The following is a 25,915-nucleotide window of genomic DNA, read 5'->3' on the forward strand; positions in this document are numbered from 1 at the left end:
TTCATACATTATGATGATGATTGCATTGTAGTCAAAGTCGATTGCATCATCGGAGGTGATGGAGGATGATGTCGACAGCGACGACGATAGTGATGACGTCAGCTTGGCCAACGACATCAGCGAGGCATCCGTTGCTTCAAGCCAATCTGTCATTGACTCTGAGCCTAGGGTTCTTCATAAATCTCGGTCTGTCCTAGCCCTGGGGACGTCATCACGAAAACTTCATGCTCTGGCTGCCGCAGTAAGGTCTGCCCCTGCTGTACTTGGTCAGGATTGTCACGAGGTATTAATGCCATCACTGAGGGAAGTCAATGACAAGCCACTCTCTCCATCACATCCGAAGGACATGGATGTTTCCTCACAGGCTGTCCAACTGTATCGTAAGCATTCAATACAATGATTCTTTTTATTTGTTCAATTCTCAACGATATGTTTTTTAAAAAATGGCTCTTTTGAGGATAAGGAAAGAGGCAATGGAAACCTGACGTGAAAAAAGTATTAAAAAAAAAATTAGTGATCAAATTAGTAAATGATTATATTTCATTTTAGTTTGAAAGAATCATAATTTACGTTTCTTACATTATTTGCATAATTATTTTGACAATCTAGTAATTATTTTTTAAATAACAGGAATTCCACAAGGTGTACAAAATTAATGTTTGATTTAAATTCACTTCGATTATTGATTAGTGCTAGCGAGTTATCCTTCAAATATATTCTTCCATTTGACATCCTAGAACACAGAGCTAACCATGTTAATCAGGAGAGTAAGGAAGAGATCGATGATGGCATTGAAGAGATTATCGAGACCAGATCGCAGAGGACTCAGGCCGTGGTAGTCAGGAGATGCAACCTTGTCTTCAGGGCCAACATCGCAATCACTTATCAGTCAGGTAATCTAGCCGTCCTGTGATTCAGCCACACCAACGGAACAGACTCCAAACCAACCGATGGAAATTCATTGGAAATGACTAATATCTTATGTCAGTTGGAGTTGGTCTGGACAATATGGCTGTCCCATAGAGCCAGTCCATCTTGAGCTTTCGTGGGAAGTACATGTATTTCAAATAATTTTGGCGATATACCAGATTGAAAAAAAGCAATGGTTATCATGCACACTCTAAATAAAAATCAGTGAAAAAATATTAGTTAATATAGTCAGCTAGGTGCAACTGTTATTCAAGTCGCACTTAACTATATCTAGTCATATTTTACTAGAATAGAATTATTTCCAACTAAAATTTATGTCAGCAATGTGACAATACATATCAGTAGTCAGCATCTAGCTGACTACTGGTCTAGTCAATTTGACTAATCTGTTATAAGAATGAAGTATGATCAGATGCTTGTAACTTTCCTGCATTCGGAGATCAGCCAAGATCGTGTTTACCCAATCTTGACAGTTTTTTTTAAGTTCCATCAAGCGATAATCAATATGCTAGCCTATTAAATAAAGTAAAGAAAAGTTGAATTAAACAATGTTTTAAATAATAATAATAATGATGCTCAATTCTTGTATAGCGCATCACACATAGCATAGCATAGCATGTCCCTGTGCTACCCACCCTCTCCTCTCCCTCTCCCCTCTCTACATTTCACCTCTTCCTTTTCTTTGCATATTTTGTCTCTAGCGCTCTCTACCTCCAATCTACTCTCTTCTCTCTAAGTTCGATTGCGTAGTTGTTTCATATCTAACTCTGACTTTCAACTATCTCCTTTAGCGTAAATCATTTATTTTTCACCAATATGTAGGCTGTAGATTTGTTTGCCTCACTTTTCTTGATTTCTTCTTCCTACAGACGAGGTTAGCAGCAGACATCTGAGTAGCCAGCTAGGAAATGCCATCACGAGACGACGACGTGGCAACGCCAGGGCACAGATCAGAGTTGCCGTATCCGTCGATGAGATCGCTGCTATGTATTTCATCTCACAGCTCTGGACCTTCATCAGGAACCCCTTCCTCGGTGCCTACCAGGCTGGCCTCCAGACCATTCACGATGCTCTGGTGGGGACACCAAATGATACGGAGGTCGATGAGGGAAGTGCCGTGATCGTCCATGAGGGAGCTGGAGATCATCCTCCAGAAGGTGTGTTCAAGGAAGAGAATGATTAGAGCGATGATGACGATGATGTTGGTGATGAGATAAAGTGGTGTTGTTGATGATGATCACCGTGACAATGTCAATGTTGACCATGTACAAAGTAGTTAAAATGAAGGAGGGGTGAACCCAACAACTGAAGTTAATAATAAAGAGGAAATAGTTGTCATTGATTTGTAACGAAACTGGTGTCTTTTCTATTCATAAGATAAGATTGTGTACATTGTATGGAATATGACATGAAATATAAACAAAAAACAATCATTATATCTTGTTTAAGTGTAAACGTGATACAAACATCGTTATATGTTTTTAAATGACAAGTAATATCTTTCTATTGCTAGTCTAATCTAACAGACATGTTCATGAATCGTATTTAATTTTGTATCTCGGATATCCAGAAAGACAACCAGACCTGAGTAGCTGGACTTTTATCTGCAACGTTTGCTTTATCGCCTACCATGTGGGACGCCAAATCGTCCACGATCTCTTCATTGGGGAGGATGTAAACGAGGAGGAGACGGAGGAGGGCAGTGGGGATGGAGGAAAGGAGGAAGGGGAGGAGAAGGAGGAGGAGGAGGAGGGGAAGGAGGAGGAGAAGTAGATGAAGTAGGGGTGTTAGGAGAAAGAGCCGGGCCGGAGCCGAATGAGGAAGAGGATCAGAGTTCGGTAGCAATCAGTCTGTAGACACGAAGGGGCAAAAGACAGGAACCGACTATCTGTAAGGTAGGTCTACACTGTAAAAACACGGTTTAAAATTTTAAGCACGCTGTTAAAGCATGTAAATCTCTACAACTATTGTTTTAACTTTTTGAACGTCTGTTTAAAGTTTTTAAACATCTGTTTAAACTTTTAAACAAGTTGTTTAATAGGTTTAAGCAATTACAAAAAAATTAAAATTATACATTAATTTGACAAAAAGCATTGGAATTTATTAAAAAGTGAGGGGATAGTCTTGATATGAAAGAGCTAATTGATATTAAATTATGCTCCCTCACTCGTCACAAAGCACTATTTGCATAGAAGAACACACTTTCATCTGTTTATTTTAATTCGATTAAGCTCAACAATAGAAGGACAATATAAGCTCATATTTAGATTCATCTTTATTAAATTTCCATTAGAATTATAATCACACCAACAGTATGACATGAATAAACATAACATTATAAGGAGAAGTGTCTACATGAATAATGAACTAAGTAACCGAAAAGGTGAGTATAAATAAGCAAAAGAGTGAGCGAATACAAAGTGAATGGGAGAGAAATCAAGAGAGAGATAAAAAGATAGAGGGGGAGTAGAGAGAAAAAGAAGGGCGATGACAGATCGCTGAATAGGTGAACTTCACTGAATATGTGAACTTATTCAGTTACTTAGTTCAATCTTCATGTGGAGACAAAGCTAAGGCGAATTTAAAAGATAGAGCTTTACTGATTACTTTTTAAAAATAATTTTATCATAATTTCAGATAAATACCATGGCGGTGGGTCTTCGATCGGCTTCAAGATTTTAATCGTATTCCAGAGTTTTTCGTCAATGCTACCATACTTCATCTCATCGACATACTAGAACGAGACAAATGTTTACTCTACAGTAAATCCAGACCAGATTTCGTCGATCTTGTTGAGAAATAATTGCACCATTCAAAAGCTCTGATGAGACGGTACACTTCACCTAGATCATGTTCCCTGCCATTGCAAAAAAGAAGACCGTCCTTGGCACCTTAATGATAGCCTCGTTCAGACGTAGGATCATAGTCGGGGTAAACTTCTATTATGCTTGTTTTAAATTTCCCAAGATTTTCATGTTATCAGGACAAAGACAAAGGCTGTTTTTGTCTGAGGAAGACAAGTCGGAGGAAAGGTCGGAGTATAGGTCGTCTTGACAGAGTTACTCCGAACTTTCTCTGACCAAGATACTCCTTGAAACCAGTACTGGAGTATCTTGGTCGGAGGAAGGTCTGAGTAAGTAACTTTGTCCAGACGGGCAATACTCCGACCTTCCTCTGACCAAGATACTCCTGGAAACCAGTTGGAGTATCTTGGTCGGAGGAAGGTCTGATTAAGTAACTCTGTCCAGACGGGCAATACTCCGACCTTCCTCTGACCAAGATACTCCTGGAAACCAGTTGGAGTATCATGGTCGGAGGAAGGTCTGATTAAGTAACTCTGTCCAGACGGGCAATACTCCGACCTTCCTCTGACCAAGATAGTCCTGGAAACCAGTTGGGATATCTTGGTCGGAGGAAGATCTGAGTAAGTAACTCTGTCCAGACGGGCAAGACTCCGACCTTCCTCTGACCAAGATAGTCCTGGAAACCAGTTGGAGTATCTTTGTCGGAGGAAGGTCTGAATACGTAACTCTGTCCAGACGGGCAATACTCCGACCTTCCTCTGACTAAGATATTCCTGGAAACCAGTTGGAGTATCTTGGTCGGAGGAAGGTCTGAGTAAGTAACTCTGTCCAGACGGGCAATACTCCGACCTTCCTCTGACCAAGGTACTCCTGGAAACCAGTTGGAGTATCTTGGTCGGAGGAAGGTCTGAGTTAGTAACTCTGTCCAGACGGGCAGTACTTCAACCATTCCTACGACCCGTCCTGCAAACAAAAAGCATTTGTCTTGGTCGTGATAATAGAAATATCTTTGGAATTTCAATCCATGCATTATAGAATTTTACTCTGATTAGGATTTTATGTCTGATCAAGGTTAACATCTTGTACAATTCTACAAATTGGAATATGATTGCTACACACCGGGTACTCCACTGTTGCTGAAAGCTTAGGAAACATGAGCGTATACCGGGCGTCAAGGAGGAGTGAACGAGACATTTAAACTTACTTGTCAGAAATGAACAAATTGGAGCCACATGTAATTTCAACACTATGAAGTCACGCGATCGGTGAATCACTGGTCCCAGATCAATATTATGGAAGCTCGTGAATTAAACGGAATGTTATCAGTGGGATCTATATTCATCGTGTCACAGAAGAGAATCACAAACCCAACATTAACAGAATTGTCAAAAGCAGAGGATTCACGATGTAAAATAAAGGAGAAAGCGGCTCCTTGAAACCATAATAAGTTTTAGAAGGTAACAACACATGCCGCCATTTTGAACAATAACGGATATTAGTTTCTTAGGGAAACAAATCGAATCTGCACCAATAACTGCACAGCAAAGACTTCACCAGGATCAACGTTCATCAAAGATTGCATCATTTTATTTCTAACCAATAAAGAGCTATTCATGAATAAAGACATAATGGGCCTAATGTAATACAAGTGCAATGGCTTTTGTTAGTTTGCTTATTTCTTGTTATCCGGTGGTTACGATTGTTATTGCAACTTTCTCCTGGTGATATTGTTAGCCCCCTCCCACGAAAAAAATACACACACTCACCACGCTCCCTCACACCATGGACCACGCAGAGTAGTAGGTCCATGCTCACACACACTCTCATATAATATATGAACAAATGTAAATATGCCCATAGAACTCACTGTCACTTATGATTCTATCATTTTTAATATATCTATTTCATTTCTCGTTTATTTTATACTGAGCAGAATTTGAAAACATGTACAATTAACGATCATAAGAGGGAGTTCACGGTAGATATAATTTGTTTGGTTAGACAGCCGAGGGGTCAGCACTATGAGAGCAAACACTCTAAGCAGTGGCGGACCGTGACCCGGAGGAGACAAAGCATTGGAGGGACACAGCATTGTTCACTTACAATACAGTGCCCCTCCAACGGTTTGTCTTCTCGGGTCACGGTCCGCCACTGACTCTAAGTCCCATTCATTTCATTATAAACCTATACTTTGAAAATTATAATAGGATACTAAGTTGTTGGGTCTTTTTTTTTGGGGGGGGGGTAAAAAGAAAACCTTAAAAGGCAGATATACATAAAATATTGTATCGATATTTTCGGAGGGCAAATAAATAGAAACCAAAAAATTGAATCTCGTAGATAATGATTAATTTATTAAACATTACATATTCTTCGGAATAAAAAAAAATCCCGTCATAAACACTTCATTGGAACATGAGAGCTTGAATAAACGAGTTCGGTTGAGTTTGTCGAGCAAAGGGATTACGATGACAATATGATGAAGATGATGAGGACGAACAAAGCTAATGATGATTTCGTAAAGTCTAAGCAGGTTGACAGCGTCGTTGTTAGAACGATCATGTAAAACATGTTCCATATTACAAACAGTTGTGATGTTTCCAATCAATCTCAACTGAATGGAAATCCATTATTTTCATATTTTTTTCCTACAGAAAATTTGCATAATGTTTTTTTTTCGTAAACAAAGAAGAAACACACCATATTGTCAAGACGACTTTGAATGTATGAGTACATATCTAGATATCATTTTGAACAAGTTCATGATTCTATATACATCTTAGATTTTGGCGTTGCTGGCTTTCCATAATTGTAATTGTTCCGATAAATCATTAATCTTTGTATTAAAGGCGTAGCCCTGGTTTAATCAGCTTCTCCTCTCACTTTCTTTACTAGCATCAGAACAACAGTAAGGAAGACTGCCATGGCGCTCATAGCTCCAAGAATCATGAAGGCATCGTCGAACGATCCAGTGACGTCGTAAATACTTCCTACATTGACCAAATAGCAAAGAAATAATAATGATGATGATAATAAAATTAATAATAATAGCTGGATTTATGTAGCGCTTTTACCTGAGGATAGAAAACGCTGCTATTATTACCCCCAACTTTAGCTCGAACAACCATCACTGACACTCAGTGCATTCAAGGTATAAATCCTGCCAGATACCAATTCACCTCACCTGGGGATGTTTCATCAATATTTTCATCCGACAAGTTGTCAGATCTGACATCTTTCCATGATTTTGATTGGCTGAGAGGCACTGTCCCTATGGTAACTGTCGGATTAAGTGGGACTTGTTGGATAAAACGTCCGACAAGTCCATTCGTAAAACGTCCCCTGAGTAGAGTACAGCACAGTGTCGATAAATGTCTTGCTTGATAAACCACGCTACGGCTAGGACTCGAACCCACGACCTTCTGTTTGAAAGACGAGAGTCAAGACCACTAGACCACGATGCGCCCACGCCCACCAGATGAAATGACACAGTATCCAATTAAATTTGAGTGGATACAATCCATAAAGTACTACTTCGTATAGTTCCTTCCTTCAAATTCATATTTGTTAACATGATTATCCAACAGACGAATAATACAAAATCGTTGCATAATCATCACCTAAATCACCGGAAATAACATGAGAAGCCTTAAACTCTCTCCTTCGGTTCTCTTACATAGTTCTGTTTCTAGATTAAATCTTATGAGTGCATGCCAGAGCTCAGCTCAGGCTTGTTTAATGTTTGTTTTTCTCGGATTTCACAGTAAATCAAGCACTTGTTCTTACTTATTACATCAATCATAATTAGTACGACTGGGAAACTATCCCCTGAAACTGATGTGTTAGTTAATTATGCTTTCATCTGCGAAGGATGAAATGAAGATATTAATTTTCATGATTTTAAGAAATCGACATTAATACAGCTTTTTTAGACACAGTTTACGTCTTGAGCTAAGATTCGAATTGTGACTTATGATGAGCGACTGTAACTCACTTGACATTATTTTTGTACATGAATGAAGTCAATGAAGATGTCATAGTCAAGTAAACCACCTGTAAGCAAACGGTTTATTTTCAAATGGGTCTAATGCCAATTCGTCCCATTATCCTCTGTCTATACAATTTGGTCTACCATCAAAAGTGCTCTGTTTCTCACTAAAACCCATTGAACTCACTACCCCTTAACTGTTGTGTAATCATTTACATATTTTTTAAGTTTGATGATCGATAAAAGGAGAAGACACATACCTGACATGTAACCAGATGAAACCACTGCGGCTCCTGTCACAAAAAGCTTGATAGAAAGAATGCTTGCAAAGTTTTCTGTCGCGACGAAGAAGAGCAGAACAGAGTACGTTGCTGGAAAGGATCCGAAGATGCAACCTCCGGCAAAAAACGAGCAGACTAACAAGTTGATGAAGGATGCATTGAGTTGATAGAAGAAGAAGGCTACAGCTGCAGATGCCATGTTTATGGTGAATATCATCGCGCCCCAGTGTGGTCGGAAATGCAGGATGACGGTGACAACCGTTTGGTTGATGAACCCACCCAGGGCACCAGTAAGTGGTAGATAGGCCGCCAAGGATTCATCAAGGCCTTTCGTGACTGCATACGACACCACGAAGAGTGTCCAACTGACCATGAGGGCCTGTACAATGAACTTACACGGCAAAAATAACAAACAAAATGCCTTTTCTTGGACAAAAACTCTGAAATTTAAAGTAACCAGGAAGAAGTCTACGATTCTTGATGTTGCAGTTTGTTCTTGTTGATAAACTGTTGAAGGGTTTTGCTCCGTTGTTTCAAAATCACCAGGTTGGAAAGTTGACCCTTGTTCATCAGAGAAAACAGCCGCTATTCCAACATCTCTTGGTATATCCTCGCATGAGGACGCTTGGTGATATCCAGTTCTCGACGCATGTGGCGATCTGAAGGTAATCGCAATAGGGTGATTCCATACGTGTCGTACGGGACATTTAGAGAACATTTGACAGTTTTTGACAAGAAAAAACAAAAAATATTCCACTAACTATAGGTGGTCATCAGCTACTACCAGAGTGTAAGAAAAACAAAGACTTAACATGACTTGAATTCACATCCTGTATAATACAGATTAAAAATAGTAATGTGTCGTACGGACGCAGAAAAGGTGGCTTTTTTAGAAACCTCAAGTTTGTACTCAAAAGTCTGTGAGTTGGGCAGATAAATTTCATAGAAACTGAACTCAAATTGACACTCAATTACCTAAGAACAAACACATTTATAAAAGAAAGCAAAATAAACATGCATGAATAAATAAAGCAAATTATAATTTTCGAGAACATTGTGGCGTACGGGACATTCAAAATGTGTCGTACGGGACATCTCTAAATTGAAGCCAAACTTTCTTACTTTATGTCACTTTGACTTCTTCAATCACATTATTTGGCTGATGATAATGATAATCCCATCAAACTAAGACATTCATTAGGTTAGAAACCGCTATTAGGTGAATATTTCTGTCAATATATCATAAACAAAATAATGTGTCGTACGGGACAATTGTGTGTCGTACAGGACACTTGTGTGTCGTACGGGACACTTGTGTGTCGTACGGGACACTTGTGTGTTGTACAGGCACTTGCGTGTTGTACTGGGCAGCCTGAATAAATAAACATGAACTTTTTATCAATCAGAAGGAGCATTACCCCTAAATTCTTGCTTATTTATGAATAATCTTTTAATAAGCAGTCATTCAGGACAATACAATTAAGTAACCTCAATATATACCATTGGGAGCAATATGTTATAATTTTTTTCATGATGGGAAATGTACAAGACATAGTGTTCACAGCATTTTACGAGCTGAAAAACTTCAGGTTTTGTGTGAAGTTATATTTTAGGGAACTAATTGATGATTTCCCAACACTATTTAAACAATAAATGAATGAAACTTTGTATAAATTATGGGGCTAAAATGATGTTATGATTTTTTATATAAAATGTATATCTACATGATATATGTCACCACTGTCACTTTTTTTCCTTTTTTTTGGTCACAATTTTTTTCTAAAGAAATGCGGTTCTACTTTTCCAAACCCATCTGCATTTCATGAAACCATATGGTTTGTCTTATTTTCCAGATTTTTTTTACAACTTGAAAAAAGTAAGGAGTTTCAATACTGTATATAAAAAATAGTGATCATCAAGGGAAGTCCAAATAGATGATCCTGATGATTGATATGTATTTTTTTTACATCTTATAATAATTCCACATTAGCATGCAAGAGGGAGTCATCTTCCAGGCTAGGTAAAAATAATTCTAAAAGTTTTCTTTTCATGCTCAATGAAAAGAAATTAACCTTCTCTGATCAGTGAAAATCACCAGTTTAGCTGAAGGGATTCACAAAAGAATAAGCCTACATGAAATCAATTAAAATGTTTAGAATCACCTATTTCATGTTCTATGGAGATAAACAAAGTACTTTTTCAGTTCACTTTATGTTAAATCAATTAAATGAATTTAAATATGCCTACTATTTATGGTTTCTGAATCCAAATCCTGCAATTAAATGCATTATTATATTGTGTGTCGTACGGGACATGTCCCGTACGACACAGCGTGTGTCGTACGGGACATTTTTTAATAGGACAATAATTGAAAAATGAAGGGCAGTAATTAGATCCGTATGGGATAAATCGATCACCCATGGGTCAAACAAAGAGAAACTCATTTTATGAAATTGCATCATCAAAAATAAAATTGTAGGAAAAACTTTTGCATTGTCATGTGTCGTACGGGACATTGCCAAAAATAGGTTCGGAAAAATCAGGACTGCCCCTATTATGGATCATGAAAATGTTGTAGATATTATTTGGAACCATCAATGATATATTATTCTATTGACCTGCAATATTTTCGATCTTCTCTTGCTTTGCAAATAATTGTTTCAGGTGGAATTTGTACTTGACTATTCAATGAGCAAAATTATTGAAAATTTAAAATTCCATTGTTCTCCCCCAAAAAAACTATATCTGTCTTCACTTTTGGTTAAAACTCATAATTTTCATAAAATTTAGGTATCATAGTAAAGTAATACACTACTTATGACTTATTGAAAGCATGTTGAAATTTATGATATTTTTGAAGTTCTAGTGTGGAATCGGCCAATAGGAACGCAATGAAGATATACAGCTGCAAGACAAACAAGGGCGCCCTCAAGTCCATATGCGTCAAGTAGTTGGAAGGTGAGAACTGGAAAGGCCATACCGCCCACTAAAGATCCCAGGAGGCATAAAGAATTCACAAAGCCGAACCTCTCTCCAAAATATTGATGGAGGACTTCGTAAGATATCTGATTTATTGGGGCACTAAACAGTCCTGAAAAGTAATAAGAAATGGTGTGAAATTATTAAGATTAGGCCTAAGTAAGTCCAGATGATCAGATTTATTTCTTTTTGTGAATTACTAAGATTTAGATGATGTTTGTGCAACTAGCATAGTTATTTTCTGTAAACATGAAACAAACATTAATGATAATGTCATTATTTTAAGGTCACACTTATTGAGATTTATACCGGATTTCACAACCAAATAGACGTCACGATAAGTCTACTCGTTTTGGCAGAATGGGGTTTCTATCTAGGCCATATCAAAAGTAAAGTATGGGCATATCACAAACGAAGTTGGTATCTTTAAATGGCATATGATCATTTTCACACCAATCTTATTTCCACTCTAAAACCTAAAAACAGGAAAGGGAATCACCCCAAAGCAATTTACTGCTAATCGAATCTTCTACCCATTTGCATCTAGCTGTTCTTTCCGAATTTATAATTCTTTGAAAATCAATTATACATTAATTATGTATAAAATTTGGTACATATTCATTTATCTGTTCGCCTCTTCACCTTCACACTCCTAACACCTACCCGTCATGAACATGGCAACGCCAAACAAGACGGTTTGATCCACATAAGCTGAGGCGGCGATTGCTGCACTTGATCCAATACTACCCAGAATGCAAAGTGCTCTAGGATCAATCCATTTGGCCAAGATGCGTACAAGAGGACCTTTTGTAAAAAAAAAAAATCGATAAAGAAACTTCACATGTCATCAAAATCCCTGTACATCACACAGCACCTACATGAGACAAAATTACAGACGAGTCACATAATGTATTTGCCAGCGTTACGGAGTACAGCCAGTAAATCTTGTTTTTACGGCAACGTTTTGGAATAAGTCAGGCAAGCGTAGCGGTCTTGATGACGTTGGGTAATTTTAATAGGGTTATTTGCATATTAAAAGATGTAGATTCTTGAGTTGGCATAGAGAACGCCGAGAACCATCTCTTTTATTTTCAAAGACAAATTGGTTACCAAAGTTGATAAATAATTGTCATGAATCCATTTTTAACTTGCGTTATACCTGATCACGACAGTGTGATCAGGCAGTGGCGTAACTACGGGGGGGGGCATGGGGGCACGTGCCCCCCCCCCCATCGGCTGGCAAAAAAACGGGGAAAAGGAGAAAAAGAGGGGGAAAGAAGAAATTATGTTCTTTATAATGTCATATTATATTATGTTATATTACATAAGAAGCATATTTCCTAACTTTGTGAAACATTATTTGCTCAGGGCCTATGTCTTTATTGTCCCTGGTGCTCGCTTAGACTGTTTAACGAGATATATGATCTTGTTTTACTAAAACCTCCCGTCTTCAAATCAATATACCTCGCAATTCGAGTTATTATTGTTTCCTGTAGTGACATTTGCTTCTTTTTCATGACTACATAAATAATTGCCCTAATTTAAGGTCTTAACATAAAACATTTCCTGACCGTGCTAACATTCGCATTAGTTGATTGGTGAGATGTCTGCTCTTCATGAATTCCTAAAATCAGTCCTTAAAATGTCAATTTTTCTGATCTAAATATAAAGAAAATTCAGCTCGCGCTTCGCGCTCGCATCATTTGGATAGTAAAAAGCGTACGGTCTTGGTAAATTCCTGCAAACAAGCCTTACACCCTTCAGGTCTGAAATTCCTAAATTTTCAGCTCGCGCTTCGCGCTCGCCATGCTTGCAGTATTTGATTAGTGAGATGCGTATCATAATCATGATTACCATGTCTACAAAAAGTGCTAAATGTGTTTAGATGTAATTCTAACAAAATCAGCGAAGGATGGCACTATAATAAGATGACTATGCTCAGATATGTATACTCTTAATGGATTCCTAAGATATAGTCCTTACAATGTCCCTTTTTAGGTCTGAATATAAAAAATTTCAGGCGGCGCTTCGCGCTCGCATTATTTAATCAGTGAGAAAAATATATCCATTTAATGGTGCTGCATGTCCTTAAACTGTCTCTATTATGTCAGTATACCTAGCAACTAAAGTGACTCGAAATTTTTGCTGGTGCCCCCCCCCCATGCCGTGACCCACGGTACGCCACTGTGATCAGGTATAAATAAGCGTTGTGGAGTGCAGTTGGTAAATCTTGTTTATACGGCAAGGTATGAATAAGTAAGACAAGCGTAGTGGTCTTAATAACATTGGATAATTTTAATATGACGTATATAGGGTTATTTGTATGTGAAACGATGTAGATTCTTGGGTTGGGCACCGAGAACCATCTAGCCTTCTACTGCATTGTTACTAGCACGTCTTTTTTTAAAAGAAAAATTGGTTACAAGAGTTGATAAATAATTGCCAAGAATCCATTATTCATCTTGTTTTATACCTGATCACGACAGTTGTGATAGTTGCAGGCTCAATCGTGCACATGCCAGTAGCCTGGCAGGCCTTTCCAAAAACATTTTTTTTTTGGGGGGTGTATTTGATGGTTGCTATGGTTGCAATGAGAGGTTTGAAGGAATAATGTTGTGAACATTGGAGGATGAGTCTGCATCCATTTGGTGGTCCGTCGGCGACTGATCCGAGCACAAAAGATTGTATTATTTAGTTTTGTAGTTTAAAGGGCCATGCCCTTTGTCCACAACAAAACTGAACTTTAAATAAAGAGGCTTTAATAGGAGGAAATTATAATGTGTAAGCAATTTTTGGCATTGCCCCTTTGTGTTTATAAACGCATACTCGATCTGTAATGAAATAAAAAGCAACAACTGAATTTCGCCTTCTACAGTTTCCCTCTTTTGGTGTACGTACAGCTAATCTTATCGCTCGGTCGTCACGCTTCCTAGCATCCAAATAACAATTGACAATATTTCTACGCCTTTTGCAGGTCATGAGTATGAATTTCAATGTCTTATTTTGTCATTCTTTACATAGAAGGCAGGAATGGGCGGGCAAGTATAAAATATGTTGGTCACCTGCTCAATTTGAATATTCTTGCAGATTGTAGACATAAAATTCTTTTGTGGCTATAGTCACCGGCCATTCTCAAAGGGAAATGTACTTTTGTAATAATAATCAATGTCAGATACATCTGATCGGCGTCATCGGACAATAAGAGCAACCGGTCATCATGATTGTTTGGTATGACCGAGAGGGTACAAAATTAAGCAATTATTGAAAATAGGATTTGAACCCTACTCGACTTAGGCTTTTGTGACCGCACTCTCACACATCATTTTACAAATAAAATATGCACACAATCTCTTGGTTTTATAATTATTGGTCAAAGCGTACGTTTTTTTCAAATATTGCACCTGTTATACAAGGTAGCTTCGATTTTTCGTATTTCGCCATGTTCAAATTATCCATATCGTATTTTGAAGTAAATCAGGAAATAAATTTTCAACAATATTAACTTAACTTTTTCCATGAAACCGACGGCATCATTAGCGGCCATCAAGCAACTCTTGTCTACACTTATTTTAGATTGGGAAGCTGCATGAATCTATGGATGATCCATGGTGAATCTTAAAACTTCTTCGCATAAAACATGTACATGTATTGTATATCTTTTTTTTGTTTTAAATCATATTTATTTCTTCCTCATATCACATGTAAAAAAAAAATATATATATATATATAACATGACATTAAAACTTAATTGTTTCAAGTTAACACATTAACATTTTAACATGGTGAGAAAAGGAATATATATGAATTTCAAATGTAAACTTAAAATTAATCTGCTCAAATTTTTTTAACAACTTATAATCACGAAGGGATAAATACAGAACAGAATCCGGGTACAACAGCAAAAATCTAAATTACGGAAATAAACTTATAATCTGTATATAAAACTCTAAATTCTCCATACTCTTCAATCAAACTGATTAATGAGGAAGTTATATTAATAAAAAAAACATACACACAACTTAAAACCAGACCCTTAGCTACACTTAACCCCCCTACCCCCATAAACTACAAATAAAGAATAATAATAATGGTAATAAAAAAAAAAAAAAAAAAAAAAAAAAAAAAAAAAAAACCTAAGTGGTGGAAGACTGTGAGGCTGATTCGTCAAAGTGCTCCCATTTTCTTAAATGAAATGCCAAGGTTCCCCTTTCCGTTGCAAGCCGTTTCTCTTCTTTTCTATTTTCAATTAATTTATCTCTAATTTCCTTTACATTTGGAGGTAACCCCTTTTCCCTACCATGGAAGATCATGAATTTTATCAAAATCATAATGTGGTTTAATAATTGTTCTGTTTTTACATTAGTCCCATTTATTCCAATATGAATTTGTTTCCAAGATATTCTCCTAAGAAACGGTAAGTTTAATTTATCAGCACATTTCTCCCACAGTCTTTTAATTATATTACATTCAAAAAATACATGTTGGTATGTTTCTTCTGAAGTATTACAATATGAACACAACCCATTTATCCGAAGTTTGAATCTGTGTAGATGATGGTTCGTATAGACTATTCTATACAATAATTTAAACTGAAACTCTCTCAATTTGCAAACTAATGTGCACAACCTTGGTCGAACAAAAATCTTTTCCACTTCCTTAACTGTTATATTATAAACTTCCATTAAGTTATAAAAAGCGGAGCTAATTTCTACATTATTGCTAATTTGACTTCTATAAACCATTTTTGCATTTATTTCTTCAAATTTATAAACTTTCTTTGTAAATACTATTTCTAGGCTGAGGCCACAGTGGATAGACTTCCTTTCCGGCTGAACGTTTCTTTTCCATTCATGAGGAATTATTGAATATATTTTTCCAATTTTTGTAATTTCTTCTTTACTTAAACCCTTTAAAATAAAATAAGCATCCTTTTTCAATAACCCTTTTTCATCACAAATATGGTGAAGTCGATATATATTTTTCAAAAACAAATTTTCATCAAATAATGTTTTGCCATCCAGCTGAATATATTTATTGTTGTACAAAATTTCATTTCCCTTGTAATTCTCTTCTGCTTTAACATAATTTTTCATATCCGTCCATGTTTCTATTAAACTTCGATAGAAGGTAGGTAGCTTAATATTCACACTCTTGTCCCAATAGTTACAATAAAAAATCAAATTACCTCCCATTGGTCTCATCAAATATTTGAAGTATTTTTTCCAATTAATACCTTGTTTTCCTGTAACAAGCCTTTTTATCCACATTATTCTCTGTGCTTTCACAAACAGTCTGAAATTCATCATTTTGAGCCCCCCTTGCGAATAGTCTAAAGTTATTATGGTATTTTTTATTTTGTTTCTACCTTTCCATAAAAAATCAAAACTTATTTCTTCAATCTCACTATGTACCCACTCTGGAACTGGCATCAATGATGATAAATATATCAATTTGGAATAGCCATATACTTTCATTAATTGAATTTTTCCCATTAATGTTAAATCGCGTTGCTTCCACCAATTAAATAATTTTTTAATTTTACTTAGTATTTCTTTGTAGTTCATTTTTTCCTTGATATCTTCGTGTATCGAAAAATAAATTCCTAATATCTTAACGATATCGACTTGCTTCCCAAAAGGAAAGTTATGAGTGGAAAACTGTGGGCCTAAAAGTAATATAAACGTCTTGTCGTTGTTTATCTTTAATCCTGATATTTTATAGAATGCTTCAAAAATGCGTTGAGTCTCCTTAAATGAAGGTAAGTCTTTAATAAAAAGCGTTATATCATCTGCGTACAAAACTTGTTTTAATTCTGTATTTCCAAAACGGATCCCTTTTACCTGATGATTATTCCTAATCATGTGAGCTAAAATTTCAATACACAAAACAAACAGATATGGAGAAAGAGGATCTCCCTGCCTTACTCCTCTTCCAACCTTAAAGTAACCTGTCGATGCGCATCCATTTATAACACAACTTTCAGTATTAGTATAAAAAATATTTACCCATTTGCGAAACCTTGGTCCAAAATTAAATGATTTTAGTACCTTATGTAAAAATAAATGTGACACAGAATCAAACGCTTTTTCGAAGTCAATGGCTACCAAAAAAGCCCTTTCTCTATAGAAAGAAGTATGAAAGATCATATCATCTATTATTCGGATTGCTTCTCCAATATTTCTTTCCCCAACATAGCCCAGCTGATCAAAACCTACAATTTCCGGTAAAACTTCTTGTATTCTCTTTGAAAGTACCTTAGATAAAATTTTGTAATCTACGTTTAATAACGAAATCGGTCTGTAGTTTTTAATAAATTCTGGATCTTTGCCGTCTTTGTGTATCAAGGTAATAACTGCTTGTCTTTGAGAGGCTGATAATTCTCCCAATCGCAGAGCCTCATTAAAAGATGCAAGTACTAAATCTCCAATTACTGACCAAAATTTCTGATAAAATTCTACACTTAAACCATCATTTCCTGGAGATTTGTTGAGTGTCATACCTTTCAATATCTCTACACATTCTCTTTCAACGATTGTTCCTTCACATAAATTTTGTGATGTATCATTTAATTTTGGTAGGTTACCAGGAAAGAAATTTAAAGTGTTGTCTTCTATAATATCTGTTTCCTTATATAGTTGCCTGTAGAATGATTTTATTCCTTCAATAATTTCCTTTTCGTTAGTAGTGATATTTCCATCTATAATTAATTTTTGTATTATACTGTTTTTCCTATTTGATTGTATTAACTGTTTAAAAAATGCTGTATTCTTTTCTCCACTTTCATACCATGAGGACCTTGAACGGACTTTCAAACCTTCATTAACATAATCGTAAAGTGAACTTAGTTGTTGCTTCTTAGTTCTTATATTTTCAAAAATGTCTTTCTGATGTCCACTATCAATCGACAATAGACTCTCTAAGTTCTTTATCTCTTCCTCCAGTTTTTCAATTTTTTCTTTTCTTTCCTTCGCCCTTTCTCTTGATATTTTAATAGTAAATTTCCTTATTTCCATTTTCATAAAATCCCACAATACTCTTTTATCTTTAATTTCCACTGACAATTTCTTCTTTAAAGACTTAATTTTTTCTCTCATTTTCTGAACATAATCATTATCGTTTAAAAGACTATTATTGAATTTCCAATAAGATCTTTTGTTATTTTTTGACTGTGATCTTTTATGGAAAACTAGATTAACTGCAGCATGGTCTGGAGCTATAGAGGGAACGATATCACAGTTGGATGTTATCCGTTCCAAGTTCTCTGATATAATCCAATAATCTAAGCGACTCTGCATGAATGGATTTAGCTGTTTATACGTATATTGTTTTTTGTCTTTATTTTTATTTCTCCAGATATCAATTAATAAAAAAATGTCCATAAACTCTTGTAATTTTTTACTGAATTTTGAATCTTTTTTTGATACATGTCCAAAATAATCTAAATTGGTGTCTCTAATAACATTAAAGTCACCACCAAGTACTACTGAACTTCCCTCTAAATTATTCCTTAATAATAATTGACCTAAATCACTTAAAAATTGTATTTGGTCATTTTCGTTATTTCCCGTGAGAAAATATACACTTCCAAATAGCAACTTCTGTCCTTGTATCTTGCATTTAATTAAAACATATCTACCATTTTCATCTACCCAGGTATTGCCAATTTCAATGTCTATCTTACTGTCTATTAACACAAGAACTCCTCTTCCATGGTGCGTACCATGACTAAAGATACATTTCCCACCCCACTCTGATTGCCATTTATCCTCAATATCTGGCGAACTATATGTTTCTTGTAAGCATGCTATGTCAACGGATTTCGTCTTACACCAACTAAAGATTTTTCCTCGTTTTGTTTTGTCTCGTATTCCTTTTACATTAAGTGTGAGGAAATGGCATGAAAATACATTTAATACATTATTCACCATCCTAAAATAAATCAACCTCACAGCCCTTCAACCGAGGGGGGAAAATAAAAGAAAAAAAAAAATATATATATAAAAATTAATAATAAAAAAAAAAAAAACGAAAACTGTCTACTGCAGAAAGTGACTTCCTGAGTGACAGCTAACTGGACCTTGCAAGCAGAACCAAATCCCGCCCAAATTTCACCATGCTTAATAGGGTTTGAAATATTTCTAATCTATAGTTACACATACACACATATACATTAAAAAAAAAGACAATGCTCAAGCTATATAGTCCCGCATTGTTACTCCTATTTGGTACAAGTCACCTTGCACAAACATTACACTGTAAACAAGGGTAACCATGAGTTCATACGTCAAACTACTTAAACTCATGAATATGTGCTATATATAAAAGAATTTTGATTTAAAAAAAAAAATCAGAATGAACTGTAGCTCATCATCATTAAGATATCTCTATTTCTAAATCAACAAGCTTGTTGTGATAATATCAATAAGATATAGAGCCAAGTATGTATACAATAGTTTCCAATCTACATTCAGTACATAAACATCTTCTTTCCTTGAAATCCTGAGTCTGAAATACAAAAATAACATCAAGGATTGAATATCAGCCGTGTTCGCAGAAAGCGACTGGTGAGGGAGGTGGTGGAGGGGGTGGTGGTGGTACTATGTAACCAACCCACCCCCCCCCCTCCACACCCCCTGCCCGTGTCGTGCGAAAACAGCTGACAACACACAATCAGGAGGCAGACTTGGTCAAAATAGATATAGAGTCTGTTTAGGCATTGACGGTCTCCCTCAATAAGCAAAAACTCCTATCACATCGGCCAGTATTATGTGCGATGAAAGAGTATCCCAAGATAGGCCATTGATAAACATAATTACCATGAGAAAGCTACTAAGCTTTTGGGACTAGGCCACAATCCTAAGTGTCCGTATTCAACAAAATGCAGTTCATTCAGATTGAAAAAAAAAAAAAAAAAAAAAGTTGTCGAAAAGATTTTGATTACAAATAGGAACTTGTTATACTTGAGCAAAAGTCTTAACTTTCAGAAACACACCTGGTAACACAACATTCCGCCCATCAAGAAAAGGGGGAAAATATCTCCTTTCACATCTAAACTGACTTACAATAATGTCCACTTAATGAGTACTTAATAAGAAATCGCTATGCTTTAGCAATTACATTGTTTAGTTTCATAAAATTCCACAAACAAAATCGTTTGAATTCGATATCAATATAAAGACCCTTTCAATCAATGGATCTGTCCGCCAAACTGTTCTTTTTCTCTGCTTTTTTTTATCTGTGCATTCTTTTAAACAAAAGTCCTAACAATTTAAATATCAAGACTAATTGATCAGAAATAATCAGGAGGCAGTTTTGGACCAAATAGACTCGTATAATTGATTTGAATTCATTATCAGCCACTCCCTTCAACAATCAGGCCAATTACCATGAAAAGGGAAAATATTCCCAGAACATCTTATCTGAATTCAAAACCGGTCCATTGTTTGACAATTCCAAAATCCAGATTTCATCAAAGAAATTTTTTTTTATGTATGTTAAAGTTTGTCAGAAAGTCAGTTGACCGTTACATTCATTAGAGGGCAAATTAACATTTGTGTCTAAATGAAAGTCAGATACCTATTGTTAAAACGAATTAAACACCATGAGAAAGCTACTGAGCCAGTGCATTCTTTAAACAATGTTGTTTGTTATTCATTGGTTCAAACAGACTCATATAATTGGAGAAGTGCATTCATCAGTTAACAACCACTCCCTTCATCCATCAGGTCAATTGTCATAAAAAGAGAAAATATTCCCTGAAAATTTTATCTGACTTCCCAGGCAGACCGATCTGTTGTTTATTTTACAATCCTAAAATTTTGAATTACATCAAGGGGACTCTCTTAACATGATGAACTACATGTATGTTAGAAAATCCGTTGACCGACTTTTTTTTTTTAAGTCAGCTGACCAACTCTCTTTTTAAAAAAAGAAAAGGCATTTGACCTTTGCGTCTCAAAGAAGGACAGATATATAATGAATTAATTGCTATGAGAAGACTACCAAGCTCTTTGACGACACAAGCGAAATGCAACATATTTAAAATGTTCCGTACCCTGCAGTAATGCAAGTCATTTTAAGTTAAGATTGAAAAGCAGTTGTCCAACTTTGCATGAGTACTAAGTAAGAAATCGCTACATGCTTTAGCAATTACATTGTTTAGTTTCATAAAATTCCGGATTACCAACAAAATCGTTTGAATTCTAAATCAATATAAATACCCTTGCAATCAATGGATCCGTTTGCTAAACTGTTCCTTTTCTCCGTGTTTTTGTTTCTTTTGGTCAGTACACTCTTTTAAACAAAATTCCTAACAATTTAATTATCAAGACTGATTGGTCAGTAATGATCAGGAGGCAGTTTTGGACCAAATAGACTCGTATAATTGATTTGAATTCATTATCAGCCACTCCCTTCAACCATCAGGCCAATTACCATGAAAAGAGAAAATATTCCCAGAACATCTTATCTGAATTCAAACGGGTCCATTGTTTGACAAATCTAAAATCCAGATTACATCAAAGAACTTTTTTTATGTATGTTAAAGTTTGTCAAAAAGTCAGTTGACCGTTACATTCATTAGAGGGCAAATTAACATTTGCGTCTAAATGAAAGTCAGATACCTATTGTTAAAACGAATTAAACACCATGAGAAAGCTACTGAGCCAGTGCATTCTTTACACAATGTAAATAGTTATTCCTAACAATTTGAAAATAACCTTAAGACTGATCGGTCAGGAATAATCAGAAGGCAGTCTTGGTCCAAACAGACTCCTATAATTGAGGTGCATTCATCAGTTAACAACCACTCCTTCAACCATCAGGTTGAAGTCATTGTCATAAAAGAGAAAATATTCCCTGAAAATTTTTCATCTGAATTCCCAGGCAGACCGATCTGTTGTTTATTTTACAATCTTAAAATTTGAATTGCATCAATGTGACTTTTTGAACATGATAAACTTTGTTAGAAACTCAGTTGACTGACTACATAAAAGGCAAATGACCTTTGCGTCTAAACAAGTTCAGATATATGAGCTGACCTTTGCATTTTATAGAGGGTCAGATACTTATTGATAAAGCTAACTGATCACCATATAAGAAAGCTACAAATCTCTTTGGTGATGTAACCAAAATGGTCAAATGTTAAATATGCCCCAATAATGCAATTCAGTTTAAGATTCAAATTATGAAAAGCATGCTTGTAAAAAACTATCCAGACATGGTCACCTGGAATACATAATGAGAGCTTACAACTTGAGCAATTACACTGTTTAACATTCAGAGACGAGTCATATACATATATATCTGGATGCACAGTAAACCAAGCTTTACCATAAAAGAGAAAATTTCCTCAGAAGGAGAGATATTTTCTTCTTTAAAATTGAAATGGAATGAAAATGGCTTTTTAAGTTATGTTAAAGGATAGGTTAGCTTTAAGCAAAATTCTCCAAACGTTGCAAAGAGTTGTATGCAAAAATTTGTGTTAGATGGAACCATTAAAATGTTGTAAATGCAGCATCCGGAAAACATAAAAGCTAGAGTTCAAATTTAATTACACAAAGATAGTACTCTATACAGGTTTTTAAAGAAAATGTCAATTTACAACAGTAGTTAATATATCAAAATTAAGGATGAACATTCAACATTTGCTGTAGCATTGTCACTAAATATGACAAATATAGTGTCATCGATAATCCAACAAAATTTGATCATGCTTATTCATGAAGCATTTTCCATCCGTGTCAAATTCTATATTCATTAGATGAGATGAAATGTTTATGATTTGATGTCCGTTGTAAATTTCGGTTGGAAATTGATGCCTTGAAGAAAGGATTTAGTGAAAACAAGATAATAAATTGATAATAGTTGAACGGTGACCATATTTGCAGCAAAGTGTTAATGGGGAGACTAAGCAAATCAGGGTTAACTCAGAAATAAATTGAAGCGCTTACCAGAATTTTGTCACATTAATGACAACTAGAGATCAATCATCTTTAGAAGACACCAGAAAACTAATCACGGTATAGGTTCCATTGCGACGTACCCTTTTCCTTCCACTGCAGTTGAATTTTGGTGCCATTTAAGGATATTTTTGTTGCTACATTCCTCTCTTTGCGTAGATTGTAGGCAACCTTGGCAAAAGCACCTCTCTGTGCTTTTAGGGCTGGGGGTAGGTCGGTGCGGACCGTGATGCGGTAACGGGGCGGGGTCGGGGTGTTTTGGCGTTGTCGATGGCGGTGTTCAAAAGCGTCGAGTACTCGGTTTCTGTCGTGCATGTACACGAATTTAGCGATGATTGCTCGAGGAGTAGGGGGTCCACTTGGTTGATCTGTCGAAGAATTTCCACGTCGGGGGAGGCGATGGGCATTTGCTATGGCTATTAGTGCTGCGTCAGCTGCGTCGATGCCAAGGGAGATGAATGTATCCCGTAAAGTGGTTGAAATTACCTCGTTCTGTTGCTCCTTGACTCCATAAAATAGGAGGTTTGATCTGCGGCCATATATTTCCAAAAGCATCAACTTTTCCTCAAGCTTAGATATTGCATTTTCCGTCTTTCTTTCGATCTCCGGGAGTTTCTCCGTTCCGATTTTGGCTATTTCATCAGTATTCATTGTAACAGACTGCTCCAAATCATTCAGCTTGCTCGATATCATCTTAAATTCTTCAGAGAGAGCATCCATTTTTGAGTTTAGTGATTGGGAAAAATTCGCTATGCTTTTTTGAATATCCGATAGAGAAGGTTGGCTTGGCTCTTCCGATGCACTCGTATCAGCATTGGGTTGACTGCCCGGCATGGCAGCGCGTGATTGATGGACTGTTTGCTTTGTGGCCTGTCGCGTGGTACGATTCGCCATGTTGAAAGCCGTGCTTTAGTTAGACAGAAAAGCGGTGGAGTATAAATCAGGGTTAAGTTCTCAGTTAAAACCCCCAAAATTGTTTTTGTAGGTAATATATAAGCCTGCAGAACAAAAACGAAGATACAGTTAGTCAGGTGAATAAATCCATGAATTTAGGTAGAATCTCGGGTTAAGGAGGTTAGGGCGGTGCCTAGAACGCGGAGAGCTAGCTCCTTCCTTGCGTCCGTCTCCATCAAGGTCCAGCTGTAAATCGTATATCGTGACGATTATCGCGATACTTACACGCCATGAAAAAGACGGTTAACTCCATCGATAAGATGAAACCAATCGTTCCATAGTCGGTCTCAAATTTGTCAACAAGGGCTGGGACGAGGACACCAAAGGCTTTCAAGAGCCCCTGGGTCAAGAAATCAAGACTAAACTTGGTGAGGAGCACCACATATCTCCAGCTTCCTGATGATATTCCGCTCGACATTGAGCTCGGCATCGGGTTCGCCAGGTTCGACGTCAGTGTGGTCCCTGTGGTAGCCATGCAGAAGTTGAATGGGGTTTCCTATCCGATGAAGTCGATACCTTGAGGTGAAATGAATTCATTTCAAATTTCAAAGAACCTAAAGGCCTGGTCCCACTGGCCGACGGACACAAAACGTATTCACAACGGATACATAGGACGATCAAAATATTGTGGCTCCATCCGTTTTCATCCGCTCCAATGGACAAACTGGACGAACAATGAAATCGCAGTGGACGGAGAGCGTATGAAACATGTATGCAAAGAGTACACAACGGATACATAACGTCGTCCAACGGATGGCAAAATTGTTTTTCCGTTTTACATCCACTCTGCATCCGTAAGTGCAATGGGACCAAGCATTTACACTGAGATACACGTCGCAATCAGCACTACCTCTGGCAATAAAATATACAAGCCTCGTTGTGTCTCTTTTTCAACTTTGTTAATAATCATGTCCTGTCCCTATTATTATTGTTAATGGTAACTTTCACTACAACAGATGTTTCATATCCGTTGGAGCATTGATGCTCAAAAATACTTTTCATTTCCCTAGCAACAGATGGTACATTTTGAGTGGAGTCGATGATGAATAGCATCATAACAAAGTTACCATTTAGGAAGACAGCATTGTAGTAATATATTAGAGGAATAAATTGAAAACTGGGAATGATTTGAGAAAAGAAAAAAATACAAAATGATAAATGAAAGAAAGGTCAGAAAGACAAGTTTGGTCGCTGATATTTTTTTTAACTCAATCATGATGCCCTATTAATATGACATATTCAAATTCTGTGCATAATTTAAACCAGAGGTTCACGAAAACATATTTACTAACCATGTAATGTATATGATAGTGACATGTAATGTATACGAAGTGGATTCCCAATAACATATTGATTGATGATTATTAATAGGCTTATACCTTCGTGAGCGGTCTGCGGGAAAGAGCCCTCAATTAACTTGGATATTTTTGTGCTGGTCTAAAACAAAAACGAGACAACACATTTGTATGTTCTCATTAAAATGCATATATAATCAGGTGACGGTGACTATCATTGCATCACGAATTAGGAAGGCTCGCGTTCATCATCTATCATTTTATAAGTCCATGCTTTCATAGATCGAACAGTCGACAATATTATGTGTCTTGACAAATTATCTATTAGGGCCTACATCAGCTAAAATCTGGGGGAGTAGATAGTTTAACGATCAGCACGTGAAGTTCCGACTGCCCCTTGGAACCGATGGAGCGTAGGCATGGACATGACCGGCCCTGGGAAGCGGGATGTGGTTGTTGGACGCACCCCAAGATTTTCCTTGGGGTTGCTGCGTGTGCTATTCTGGGGAGAAATATCACCAAAATGACATACATCTTGGAGTGAAACCATTTTTTTTCTTGTCAAATTTCTCGGGACCAAAATGACCTTCATTTTTTAATGAAACTCCATTATATTTATTCATTTATCTTTTTATTATTTATATTTTTTTATTTAGTTATTCATTCATTCATTTATTTATTTATTATTCATTCATTCATTTATATGTCTATTTCATTACTCATC

At 36.3% G+C, this 25,915-nt stretch overlaps 1 protein-coding gene across 1 annotated transcript; it reads right to left on the bottom strand.

Moving 5' to 3' along the window:
- Positions 1-5,988: 5,988 nt before the first annotated feature.
- On the bottom strand, positions 5,989-24,718 carry LOC121416386 (monocarboxylate transporter 9-like). Its single transcript, XM_041609931.1, has 5 exons — positions 24,122-24,718; positions 11,646-11,786; positions 10,890-11,094; positions 7,983-8,683; positions 5,989-6,724 (listed from the first exon to the last, which is right to left on the bottom strand). The coding sequence occupies exons 1-5, from the start codon at positions 24,369-24,371 to the stop codon at positions 6,597-6,599; spliced, it is 1,425 nt and encodes a 474-aa protein (XP_041465865.1). The 5' UTR covers positions 24,372-24,718; the 3' UTR covers positions 5,989-6,596.
- Between the last annotated feature and the right edge of the window lie 1,197 nt (positions 24,719-25,915).

Source organism: Lytechinus variegatus, chromosome 1 (genome assembly GCF_018143015.1).
Source record: "Lytechinus variegatus isolate NC3 chromosome 1, Lvar_3.0, whole genome shotgun sequence".
Taxonomy (NCBI): Eukaryota; Metazoa; Echinodermata; class Echinoidea; order Temnopleuroida; family Toxopneustidae; genus Lytechinus; species Lytechinus variegatus.